Here is a 12,890-nt window from a genome sequence, read left to right on the forward strand (position 1 = left end):
ATAAATGGCCATTTATCAAATCAATTCATTCTGCGGCACTTCTTTGGCTGCCCACCCTCATGGTACCTCTGGGGTGCCAGGCTCCACCCAGCCAGCACACATCTGACACTAGCTGAGAGGACCCAGGGAGCACCCTGGCCTGCCCTCTAGATCCGCCCCGCTCTCCTGCACCTGCTTCAGTCCTGAGGCCCTGCCACAGATTCCGACCCAGAGAGTGCCTCATGCTTCACGGGAGCTGCAAGCTGAACACACTCTGACTGTTATGAGTGTGATCCCTGGCTGCAGGGCTTCTAGCACGGTGGGTGAAAAGTTACCACCTTAAAAATTGAAGGGAATGTACTAACCCCACAGCCCAGGCCCCCAGGCCCTCTGTGTCTTTTCCAGCAGCACTGGAGGCATAGCAGGGTCACCCTACACACCACAGGACAAGGAGTGGAGCATTCCAGATCTGAGGCAGAGTGTGGGTGACAGACGGAGCTATGGGTAGGACAAGGCACTTGGCAGACATTCTGACAGCCGCTAGGAGGTGGGGAGTGGAACCATCTACTCCTGCTCCGGGATGGCAGCAGGGAGAGACGAGGAGAAGGACCAGGGGAAGAAGCCAGTATGGGGCTGGGACTAGGGATCAATCTCGGACTGAAGGAAACAACTGTGGGCCTGACCTATGGAGCACAGTGCCCAATGTTGGACAGTAAACATCTAGAGGAGGGGGACTGGGTTTTATTGAGAACTGTCTGGTACATACTGGAGATAGCATATGCTTTACAGTCCTATAGTCCTGAGTGTGGATCCCTGGTACAAAGGTGAGGAAACTGATGCTCAAAGAAACTGAATGACCAGTCTGAGTTGCATAGCTGGTAAGTGGCCCACCTGCCATTTGAGCCCTGGTTGACTGAATCCTTTCCACTTCAATGTCCTCGTCCCTCCCCTAACTACTTCTGGGAGTCTCACAACTTATGGGCTTGAGAAGCTGGTGAGAAACAGGAGATCAGAGGAGTGGGCAACATGTGAGCAAACGGCTGTGTAAGAAGTGGAGGGTAAATACTATGATGGCAGCTATAGTTCTGGCCCAAATGGACATGAAACTCTAGTAGAACCTCTCTTCAGGCCTCGGCTCGGTCACTCATCTCTCCAATGGGCTCCTCTTCCTCTCTTCCACCCAAGAGCTACCAAGCTCTCCTCTCCTTTTACCTCAGACATGGCCTTGGCAAAGAAGTGGGGGGTTGCCACCTCCAAGCTGAGAGTAGCTTTCTGTATTCAGACCCAAAAGGGCAGCCTGATGAGCCTTGGGCCTGAGTAGCGGGGACCCATGTCTTCATAGACGCTTTCCCTGGCTCCTGGGTGTGCCTGCAGGTAGCCTCTGCCCTCCAGCTGCTGAGGCATATCTGGTCTATGGGCTCCTTTTAACTGCTGATGGTCAGGTCGTGACCTGAACATGAGTCCCACTGGTGTGTGAGGATGATGGAGACGGGCTGGGCCCAGTGTGTCACAGGGATGACTGCCTTCATTGTTCAGTGACTTCTCTGGGACGCCACAATTTCAGCTTCATGTCTCCTTTTACAAGTGAGCAGAACTTGGTGCTGGGCGTGGCAGCTGCTGGGCTACATCTGGTGGGACTAGAGGCAGCACTGGATGCACCTGACCAAGACATCGCAGGGAAGAGGCTTTTAAACTCGAGCTGAGCATCAACTCACCTGGAAGGCCTCTCAGAATATAGACTTCTGGTCCACCGCCAGAGCTCCTGATCCCACAGGTCTGGGATCAGATCTACATTCTAACAAGTTCCCAGAGAATGCTGATGCTGCTGGTCCAGAGACCACTTTGAGAACCACTGCCTCGGGGGATACTCCTGTGTCTAAGCCAGAAATAGGGTTCCCTTGCCCTTGCCTCATCTGTCTTGAGGTTACCCTCAGGGAGCCACGCAGCTCAGGGGAACAATGGTGAGGCCACCATGCTGACCACAACCCCAATTTTCTCTCTCTCCACTGGTGAGTGCATCGGCAGGAAGGTCAGGTGATGAGGGGTGATACCAGCGGACAGTCTAGATCCCAAGGTGGCATAAGCACTTCTGAGGTGGAGAAGGAGGCACTAAAGACTTGTACAGGATGTTTTCCATAAAACTGAGCTAGCCTCCGACAAATCATATTGAAGGATGGCACAGTCCCCGCTGGGAGACAGGAGGCCAAAGCTCTAGTTCTGGCTCAGTTATGACAATACTAGTGATGGGAAAGCTCTTGTTCCTCTCTGGGTCTCAGTTTCTCCACCGGAAAAGTGGGGGTGGGGTGGGGTCAGTAGATCAGATGAAGGTCAGAGTTAAATTCAAAGCACAGAAAGAAGCCTTGAGCAAATTACTGAAGTGTTCTGCCTCAACTTCCTCATCAGTAACATGGGGATTCAATGGGACCAACCTCATAGGACTGTTGTAAGGATTAAATGACATGGCATATGCAAAGAGCTTAGAACACTGCCCGGTACACAGGAAGCACTCCACAAGTGCTACGCTATAATAACAACAGCCCCTTGTCCTCAGCTTGGAGACGCAGGGCCACACCTCACTGCCGCAGACCGCAAACTTCTACACCCTCTTCGGTGTGCGTGCACTCACCCGCACCCACCGTGGCGATGGCGCTCTCCTGGCCAATGATGTGCTCCTTCAGCCGCTGCTCCAGGGGAAAGCGGCGCCGCTCCTCGGCCTCCTGCTTCCGCTGCTTCTCTTGGTACTGTGGAGAGAGACGAGAGACGGAAGGCGGCTCAGGAGCGCCGGACCCATGAGGACCCTCGTTTCATCCTATCCCCCCAACCCAGGAGGAAAAAGCAGAGGGTCTGGGTCTCTGGGGGTTCTGACGGGACAGCTCTGGCTCATTCTTTTCCCAGTCCCTCGTCTGAGTCCTCACCTCATTTCCCTACCTTGGTGGCCACTGCTCAGGGGTCCTGGCTCGCCCTGCTAGTAAAATAAGTACTGCTAGTATTGGGTTGGCCAAACGATTCTTATGGTTTTTCCATAAGATCTTAGGAACTTTTTAATTCTTGAGTCTGGAGTCTGACAGAAGACTTGGTTTGAATCCCAGCTCTCTCACTTATAAGATGTGATTACCTGGAGCAAGTTACTATGCTCAGTTTTCTCCTCTGTAAATTGGGGATTAAATATGATGCTGTATACAGAATGTGTCTAGTGCTATGGCTGGTAAGCACTAAGTGCTTACAAATATACAGGTTCCTTTCCTTTTCTGCTTACCTTCTTGAAAACCATTTTGGTTTTCAAACCAGAGCTATGAACACCCTCCAAGTCAATGATACTGCATTGTAAAATTAAACACAACTATTCAGCAACTGCTATATTCCTGGCACTGTGTATGCCATGATGGAAAGGTGGGGAAGGGGCAAAAGGAAGACTGGCCCCTAGCCCCTGGAAAGTTTAGATGATGCTGAGTGCCTGGCAGGTGTGTGGCCTCTGGCTTGGTCCATTTCAGAAAAGACAGAAGCAGGAGGCTTGAGCTTTGTCCCACTGAAAGGGAGGGGAGAAGAGCCAGGTCTTGCCTTCAAAGAGCTCTAAGTTAGGCAGGGGAGGCGAGGCAGGGTCTGTCCATGAATACGTCTCAGACAGGATCAGCCGTTTCCCTTGTGGCTCTAAAGCATGTGTGCCTACATCGAGCCCTGTACCTATCACTGAAAAAAAATTACGTGAAAATGAGTTTGCTGCATATATGTGATTGTGTCTTACGAATCAATTATGAGCCCCCTTTTACTCACTGCTATTTCTGGCATGGGTCCTGGCACAGTGGAGGCAGCTGGTGAACATTTACAAAAATGAAGCTGATGACAGATACAATGAGGAATTAACAGGTGGTGCAGGAGTATGGCGAAGGCAATGGCAAGCCACTCCAGTACTATTGCCTAGAAAATCCCATGGATGGAGGAGCCTGGTAGGCTGCAGTCCGTGGGGTCGCTAAGGGTCGGACACGACTGAGCGACTTCACTTTCACTTTTCACTTTCACACACTGGAGAAGGAAATGGCAACCCACTCCAGTGTTCTTGCCTGGAGAATCCCAGGGACGGGGGAGCCTGGTGGGCTTCCGTCTATGTGGTCACACAGAGTCGGACACGACTGAAGTGACTTAGCAGCAGCAGCAGCAGCAGAAGTATGGAGAAGGGAAGGATACATAAAGCATAAAACATATCTGGGAGAGGAGAGGCTTGAAGGAGCTGGAGTACTGGGCTAGTTGGGAGCTGTGGGACTATTTGGAGACTGGGTTGGGGGGTGAATGCATGGGTCTGATGATAAAGCATCAATGGAGGCCAGGCGCTGGGGGCAGGAAGCAGGTCTTAAAATGAGACAGAAAGACCTGGGTCTTCCAGGGGCTTCTCTTCCCTAGGGCTCCTGTAACACTGACAGCTTTCTAGAAAGTGAGCTGCCAAGGTAAGGCCTTGTCACAAAAGTGGTGGCTGCAGATTGCTCTTGCGGGCAGAGTGGATGAAAAATACTTGCTACTTGGGCAGTGTTTTCCTGTTATGGTAGTGACCTTGACAGAAGTTAAAAAAAATAAATAGCAAACAATCCAATTTTGGCTGTTGCTATCAGTCTGTAACTGAAAGCTCCCATCAGTCCTAGGGTTTCATATGGAGCAATAATTCGGCGCCGATCCCAGTGGAGCAACGCTTGCCTGTTGGAATCCAGCACGTCACTGTGCAGCTCCCTCAGGCACCACATACATCACCTGGCTCTGCCGACTCCAGCCATATATCTGCCTCCTCCTCCTCCCCATCCACCCAGCCCCTCTCAGCACTTGGGTCCACTGGGCTGAAAGGCTCTGATAGAGAGATGCACACATACAGGCCGGTACAACACCAGCCAGTGGCCTGGCCCGCTTGCAGTCAGGCAGGATGCAGAAGGAACCTGGCCTCCGAGAGTTTGTGAGATCTGTTAGTTGGGTCACTTCCCCTCAGGGATGGGTATTTCCACCTCTGGGCCTTTTGTTCACACTGCTCCCTCAGCACATAGGTCTTCTCTATTCCCACCCACCTCTAAGTGATCTCAGCTTAAATACCAAATTGTCTAAACAGCCTGTTGCCCTGGCACCTCCAGAATACTTATTTAACTGCCTGTTTCTGTCTCTTTACTCCACACACGAGGAAGTAGTGACAAAGACCATGCTCTATTCATCTCTGTAACTCCAGCACCTAGCACAGGGCCTGGCTCACAGAAGGATTCAATTTGTGTTGCCAAGCGCACGAGGTGACTGCCGTCTGTGAGATGGCTGCTGTGTGCCGGGCATGGTACTCAGAACTTTCTGTGTAGTGTCTCACTGAATTCTTACAGCAGTCCCCATATGAAGTCTGACACCTTTCTGGCTCATAGTGAGGCACATCGTGTGGCAGAAAGAAGCCAGCTTTGCTCCAGAAAGACCTGAATTTAAACCTCACCTAATCTACTTGGGCTTTCCGGGTGGCTCAGTGGTAAAGAATCCACCTGCCAATGCAGGAGACATGGGTTTGATCCCTGGGTCTGGATGATCCTCTGGAGAAGGGAATGGCAACCCACTCCAGTATTCTTGCCTGGGAAATCCCATGGACAGAGGAGCCTGGTGGGCTACAGTTCATGGGGTCAAAAAAGACTGGACACGACTTAGTGACTAAACAACAACAACAAATCTACTTAATAGTAAGCTCACCTTAGGGAAGTTAATTCAACTCCCTGAATTTCTGTTCCTCACCTCTAGCATGGCAATGGTACTCATACCTGCCTCACAGGATCCTTGTGGGATGCTGGTGAGAATTAAGTGAGATGACGCATATGAAGCACGGGGCAGGTCTCTGGCACACAGTGAACGTATATGCAGAAGTAGCTGTGTGAGAGGCCCAGGGACCAACACAGTATCTGGCCTGTGCAGGCCTTTGATAAACTTTGCTAACTTCTTCTTTACTGCATTTGGTAACTAATTTTCTAACCCAGTGCCTTTGTTTTTGTTTTGGTGCTAGAACTAATTTAATCTGCATGGAGCCCCACAGATAAGGGGAAGTGCTCTGGCTTAAGCAGAAGCCAGGAGTCAAGTCCATTAGGATGCCCCCACAGACCCAGTGTGGCTCCTGAGGCTTCTCCCCAGGAACCCTGAGTCTGCTGGGCAGTCTCAACACTAACCGAGTTCTCAGGACACGTCCACTGCCTGGGGTGTCTCAGCTGTGCCTGTCAATTTTCCTTACATGGTAGAGAAGGCCTCCTCTAGGTGCTTTCCACCCATTGGTTTGTGGGGCCTCACAAAACACACCTTTTTTTTCTTTTGCTGCAGGCAAAGCCTAACAGGATACTGTTTCCCCACCACTCTGTTGGTTTGGGTACCACCATCATGGCCTCCCTGAGTCTTCTCGAAGGCAACATTTCTACCTTTTTTAACTCTTCTTCAGTGTCATGATTTTAGGGTATCTTAGTATTCTTGTTATTTTCTTGAGCAATGGGAAAGGGTTCTGGACTTCTATGGGGGTGAGCGTCAGGTTTCTCAGGAGCTCTCTAAATAGTACTGGGAAAGAGTCAACCTATGGCTTAAATTTGAGCACACCCTGATTCGAGTACAACCCCCTCTATGCCTGGAGCCCTATACAGCTCTTCAGAGAAACTTCTGAAACTGGACAAGACCTTTTGATAAAAATGTACAGGACAATGGGATTAAACAATGTATGAGGTTACTACTTCATGCTCTTTCCCAAATGCTTAGCACAGAGCTTATATTAAAATATATATATATATGTTGAGGACTTCCCTGGTGGTCCAGTGGTTAAGAATCTGCCTGCCAATGCAGGGTACAAGGGTTTGATTCCTGATCTGGGAAGATTCCACATGCCAAGGGAAGCCCGTGCACCACAACAATTGAAGCCCATGCTCTGCAACAAGAGAAGCCACCACAGCAAGAAGCCCACACAAGCAATGAAGACTAGCTCCCACTCGCTGCAACTAGAGAAAACTCTCACACAGCAATGAAGACTCAGGAAGCCAAAATTTAAAAAAAAAATGCTGAATGAATGAATGACTTTTTAATAGTGTGAGCTACGCGTTCAGGCTTGTGGAGAGCTAATCAGTAGAAGAACCTAGGGAAGGAAACTACGTGGTCTGTATGTACTCTCTTTGGGAGGAGAGAGAAGGCCCTTGGTAAGGGTCCATGAATGTGGGCTACCGTTGTTCCTGGCTTCTGAGGAAATGGGGAGGAAGGCTACAGGGAATGAAGTCAAGGCTCTGCTTCGACAGGGTTCCAGTAGAGGAGGGGACAGGGTAGGTGATCCAGCCTGCAGAAGCAGAGGACGCTGAGTGGAGATGCACTAGAAGGAAGCCACCAGGAGAGCAGGAGTGGGAGAGTGATCATCTTCTTAATAAAAGCCACATGCAATTAGTTTCAGAAGCCCTCACCTGGAGCCAGCAGCGACCAGCTCCCTATGCTGCATCTTGGCTGGATAATCACAGCCGCTGGTTTTCATCATTCTTGATTTAATATGGCACCCCTCCTGACTCTGAGTGCATTTACAGGAAAGGGCTGGGAGGCCGAGGTGAAGCCTAACTGGGCTCTCGTTAGGAGGTGGGTGGCTGGGCAGAGCAGCTCTGTGGGTGACAGTTACAGGGAGAAGGGTATGGCAGCACCCCTGCTGCTTGGCATTACTCAGGGAACAAATCTGATAATAAACCTGGCGATGTGTTCACTGAGAGGGGAGCTGGGGCAGGGGTGGTCGGCAGAAGGAGACCCTGGGAAAAAAACAGGAAGTATGGCAGAGGGAAGAAAAGAGAGGCCATGATGCAGCTTGCCTTTAGAGGGAGGTCAGGGCACAGAGCCCCCTGGCTTCTCAGACTCAGATATGCCCCATCCTCCTGATTCCCTGGATCCACCCCAACTCACATCATAGTCAGGGCTTCTACCGTGTCCTGAAGCTGGGGGAGGCAGAGAGGCCTGGGTGGGGAGGTCAACAAAGCGGGCAGAAGATGAGACTCAGAGGGCAGGTGTGGGACGATGGAAAGAGTCCTGAGAAGAGGGAGTGATGACAGGAGGAGCACAGGGGGTCCAACAAAGGAGGCTGGGAAAAGTAGAGCAGACAGGAGGGGAAAATGGGGGATGAGAGGAGCACCTAAGGGACTTGAAAGTCTCCTGAACTAGCTCAGAGTCCACATCCGTATTGAGGAAAGCTGGGTACAGTCCCATGAAGACTTGGTGACCACTATGTCAGCATCCCAGGGTCCATTCTCTCCTCTACCTGATCCTCCGTGTGCTGCCAGATCAGTATTTTTAACATGTTAACTGGATCAAGTTGCTCCTCTGCAAATAGCAGAGACGAGAATGGCGAGACGGTTAAGAGGGGCAAAGAGGGGCTGAGGTGAGAAAACGGGCTGCATGCTCCTCAGCGTGTCACATCAGGAGGTACGTAATGATGATGTACCTGTGACTGGGGATGTTAATTTTGATCATCTGATTAAGGTAGGCTGTGCCAAGTTTCTCCACCATCATCCTCCCCTTATGTAATTAACACATGTCTTGTAGGGTGGAACCCAGAGACTATGTAAATACCCTGTTACTCCTCACACTTCCACTCCTTAGTCTGAGTATGGACTGATGAATCTTACCTGATCTGGGACCAGCTGTTCTAACCCTCACAGCCCTACGGAGCTCAGGGGATCTCCTCCCTCATCATCCAGAGAGGAAGAAATTAAAGCAGGGTCCCACTGGTAGCAAGTAATAAAGGCAGACACTAACTCCTGCAGTCTGACTCCAGTGCCTGCACCTTCCACCTGGAGACAAGAAAAGACCTGTTCTTGCCTTTAGGGAGTTCAGAGCCTATTTAGGGAAAGGAGATTTAAAACACAAATTTCATATTCCTACTTTTAGCATGGGGATACCTAATGAATTTATTGAAAATAAACACCAGAGGGTGTTCTTGCCAGAAACGCACAGCCTGAATTGAATCATAAAGAAACATTCAGTTCAGTCGCTCAGTCGTGACCGACTCTTTGCGACCCCATGAATCACAGCACGCCAGGCCTCCCTGTGCATCACCAACTCTCGGAGTTCACTTAAACACTCATGTCCATCGAGTCGGTGATGCCATCCAGCCATCTCATTCTCTGTCGTCCCCTTCTCCTCCTGCCCCCAATCCCTCCCAGCATCTGAGTCTTTTCCAGGGAGTCAACTCTTCCCATGAGGTGGCCAAAGTACTGGAGTTTCAGCTTTAGCATCAGTCCTTCCAATGAACACCCAGGACTGATCTCCTTCAGAATGGACTGGTTGGTAGACAAACCCAAATTGAGGACAGTCTACAAAATAACCAGCCTGTACTTGTTAGAATGTCAAGAAAGAATGAGGAACTGTTTCAGATTAAAGGAGACTAAATAGACATGACAACCGAATCCAACTTTGATCCAGAATTTTCTTTCCTTGTAAAACAAACTATTGGGGCAACTGGTGAAATGTGAGTAACATCTGTAGATTAGTTAATATTAATGCTCTGATTCTGAGAATTGTATTGAGGTTACACAGAAAATGTCCTTTATTTTTTTAGGACATTCATACAAGTATTTGGGGGTAAAGGGGGTCATGTATATATAACTCTCAAATAGTTCATAAAAATTATATATCTTTATATTATTCATCTCTACATAATAAAGCAAGTGTGATAAAATGTTAACAACTGGTAATATGGGTGGAAGTTTATGGGAGTTTGCTGTACTATTTTTGAAGTTTTGTAAAAATAAAAGTGAAATAAATCAGGACAATGCTTACCCTTGAGGGACAGATAGTGACTGGAAGGGAGTGTGATACAAATGAATGCATGTAATAGTCTACTTCTTGATTAGGTATATCCAGTTTGTGAAATTAACAGTGAGCTGCACAGCTATGAGTGCCTTACACAAATATATTTCAACAAACGATTTTTTAAAAGTTAAAAGAGAAAGAACACAAAGGTGTATCCCCATAAAGCATGGAGCGCTCTGTCTGGCCCATGGAGAACCTATAATGAAGGTCGGATAGTGTTGTCTGGGTCAAGCACAGAGCCAGGCATGCAGCACACCAGCACTTGAAATGAGATGCGAAGCAGGGAGCAGGCTCAGTGAGGCAGGGAAGGGGTTTCTCTTCATCCTAAGCCAGGCGGAGCATAACCCTCTACGTTCCTGTATACCTCACCCCTTCTCTCCTGATGGCTTCCTCCAGATCTGATGGGAGCACCCAGGCGTGCAGCCTGGAATGCGGGGCCCAGGGGAGCCCTGCATCCCCAGCTACCCCTGCAGCAAATGAAAAAATACACAGACAGGAAATGTGCTTGTGATTCTGTCACGGGGATATGCAAATAAAATATATATGATAGACCTATCTGCCTAATATTCCTGCCAATTCATTCTCTGGGTGTGATTAAAATGAGCAATAAATTCCTCGTGAGTCTCAGTGGAGTGAGGATCTGGCAGTGGAGATGCGGGCTGCCACCAGCACGTCCCCCTCGGCTGAATATTCATCATGGAATAGCTCCCCATATTTTTGTTTTATCTGCCATCATGTGCACAGAGATATATTTCCACCTCTCTGTTGTCTCTTAGTTAAGATGTGAAAATGGTCTAAACTTTAAGTATTAAACCCTTCAGCTTGTGAAATCCTTCAAAGTGAGATCACAGGTTACCTTCTCTATGAAGCCTGCCCTGCTCATTCTGCCTGGAGGTGATCCATGCTTTCATGGAACCCCCACAAGCTCTGTGTGGACCTCTCCTAAGGCACAAGTCAGCCTGTGGTATCAGAACTAAGAGTGCCTGCCTCTCCCCATCTTCCTCTCCTGATACTCAGCTCAGGAGACAAGAGCTGGGCTTCATCCACCTCTTGATCTTCTCAGAGAGCCTAGGAGGCTTCCACACACAGAGACTGCTGAGAGAACTAAGCAAATAAGCCATGAGAAACAAATCATTTAGGCCACTTAAAGTGACACAGATTCTTAGATAAGTGACATATTTTAGAAGGCAGAATAAAATTAAAATTTAGGCTTATGGATAATTCTAAAATAGGAAAAACATCAAGAAATAATAAGTGAAAAAACACAGATTCCAAACATGGAACTAGGGTCATAACTCAAATACCTTCAGGACCAAGAAGGAAATATAAATGCCTGATAGGTAAGCACATAACATGATAGGAAACAGACACCTGTGGCTGGAGAGTCCATATTACAACCTCTAAGGCATTACACTCACATTTTTAAAAAAAACCTCTGAATTGGCAAAATAAAACATGGCTGCCAGTTTGAGACCCATGGTTTATACAGTAGGCTATCAACCAGGCTCAGAAAAAAAAAAAACACTTACGTATAGATATTGTCCAGAAAAGGTAAATGTGGTATCATAAGGGGAACAGTCTGATTCACATCTCAATAGCTGCTTGTAATAGCCTGATTTTCAAAAGTCATGTTTTATTTTACCTTCAGTTTTCTCACCTGTAAAAGGTGGGGAAATAAGAGCTACCTCATAGCTTTGTTACAGCATTAGAAAAATTATATATTAGAGCACCTGGCAGAGTGCCTAGATGCACTTGATAAATGGTACCTACTATTACTATAAATAATTAAAAACATTAATAATAGTCATGTATAGGTAGCAGGGATAAAATGCTTTTAACTGAGATTCAATTCAGTTGACATCTCTTTCAGGAAGCCTTCCTTGATCTCCTAGGAAGGGTTAGAAGCCACCGTGGGTTGCCACAGTCCCTGGGCTTCCCTGGGACTGATGACTCAGTGGTGTCACACTTGTCTGTTTCCTCACCAGACTGTGAGCTCCTTGAGGGGTTCACCCAGATATCTTCTTCCCACCTAGCTGAGAACCTGGCATACAGATGTCATTTATAAATATGCACTGACTTATTTAATTATCTTCATTTTATACTGTCCAGATTTTCCATAATGGGAAAGATGACTTTTATAATTACAAATTTTCTATAAAGAGTACATATTTGACTATAGAGAGGCAGGTGAAGGTGGAAGAGGCTGAGCTGGATGGCAGGGAGATACCAGATGGATAGAAGGGGAGGAAGATAAGATCAGAGTGGTGGTAATCCGTGTCTAGACAAACAGCCAGGACATGAGGTCTGAGGCTACAGCTTCAGCACCCTCCAGGCCTGAATCATTATGTCACTGACATCGGGCCTGAACTCAAGAGCTGAGCAGCTGCTGCTTACTTCCTGGCAGAGGGTGACATAACCCAATCTAAAGCAGTGTTTCCCCCGTGAAACTCTTCCTCACAATTTTGAAGAGGTAGTTTTTTTTGCAGCCTGGAGAAAAAGAGCAGAGCAGAAAGAATGGGTGATCTTGGAGATGCTGAACTACTGAGAGAAAGACAATGCTGCCGATATCCAGGGAGAGCTGAGGGTGGTTCACGAGGGTAGAATCTGAGGGGACCCCAGAGCAATCAGGGGAGGTGCTCAGCAGACAGCTGAAAATTACAGAAGAGGAAATCCAGCTGTGTAAAGGGATCAAGTGCAGAGAGGTGATGACAGAGAAACAGTCTTCATATTGAGAGGTGACAAAACCCCTGGCTGGCTCTGAGTGGTCTTCTAGCCTCAAAAGGCAGCCCCTGCCCTGGGTCACAGCTCCTTCTGGCAGCAGCCACCCATTAAGCCTGGCTCTGTCCTAGCCCTGGCACTTAATCCATTTCCTCTCCTCCCCTCCTCCTCACAGCCGTCCCTGTGCCCACGCGCAGTCTCTCCTTTCCCGGCCAGATGCCCCACTGCTTTCAGCCTTTTCTCATGGCACAGTTCTGCTTGCCTCCTTGCTGCCCACCTCTGCATAGATTCTGAGAGCTCAGTCTACTCAGAAGGTAGCCCTCTGTGGTCTAGAAGGATCTGACTGGCACAGAGGCAGCAACTGCCACTTACTCATTTGGGACACTGACTTT

The 12,890-nt window shown here is 48.5% G+C and overlaps 1 protein-coding gene across 1 annotated transcript in view; it reads right to left on the bottom strand.

Moving 5' to 3' along the window:
- Window positions 1-12,890, bottom strand: part of CLPB (ClpB family mitochondrial disaggregase) — a 143,114-nt gene that overhangs the window by 22,331 nt on the left and 107,893 nt on the right. The window contains exon 7 of the mRNA XM_055423598.2: window positions 2,606-2,720. Within this exon, the coding sequence (XP_055279573.2) occupies window positions 2,606-2,720 (115 nt within the window). The remainder of the gene's footprint in view (window positions 1-2,605; window positions 2,721-12,890) is intronic.

The sequence above is a fragment of the Moschus berezovskii genome, chromosome 14 (assembly GCF_049115385.1).
Source record: "Moschus berezovskii isolate FMDL1 chromosome 14, NW_MosBer_1.0, whole genome shotgun sequence".
Classification (NCBI taxonomy): Eukaryota; Metazoa; Chordata; class Mammalia; order Artiodactyla; family Moschidae; genus Moschus; species Moschus berezovskii.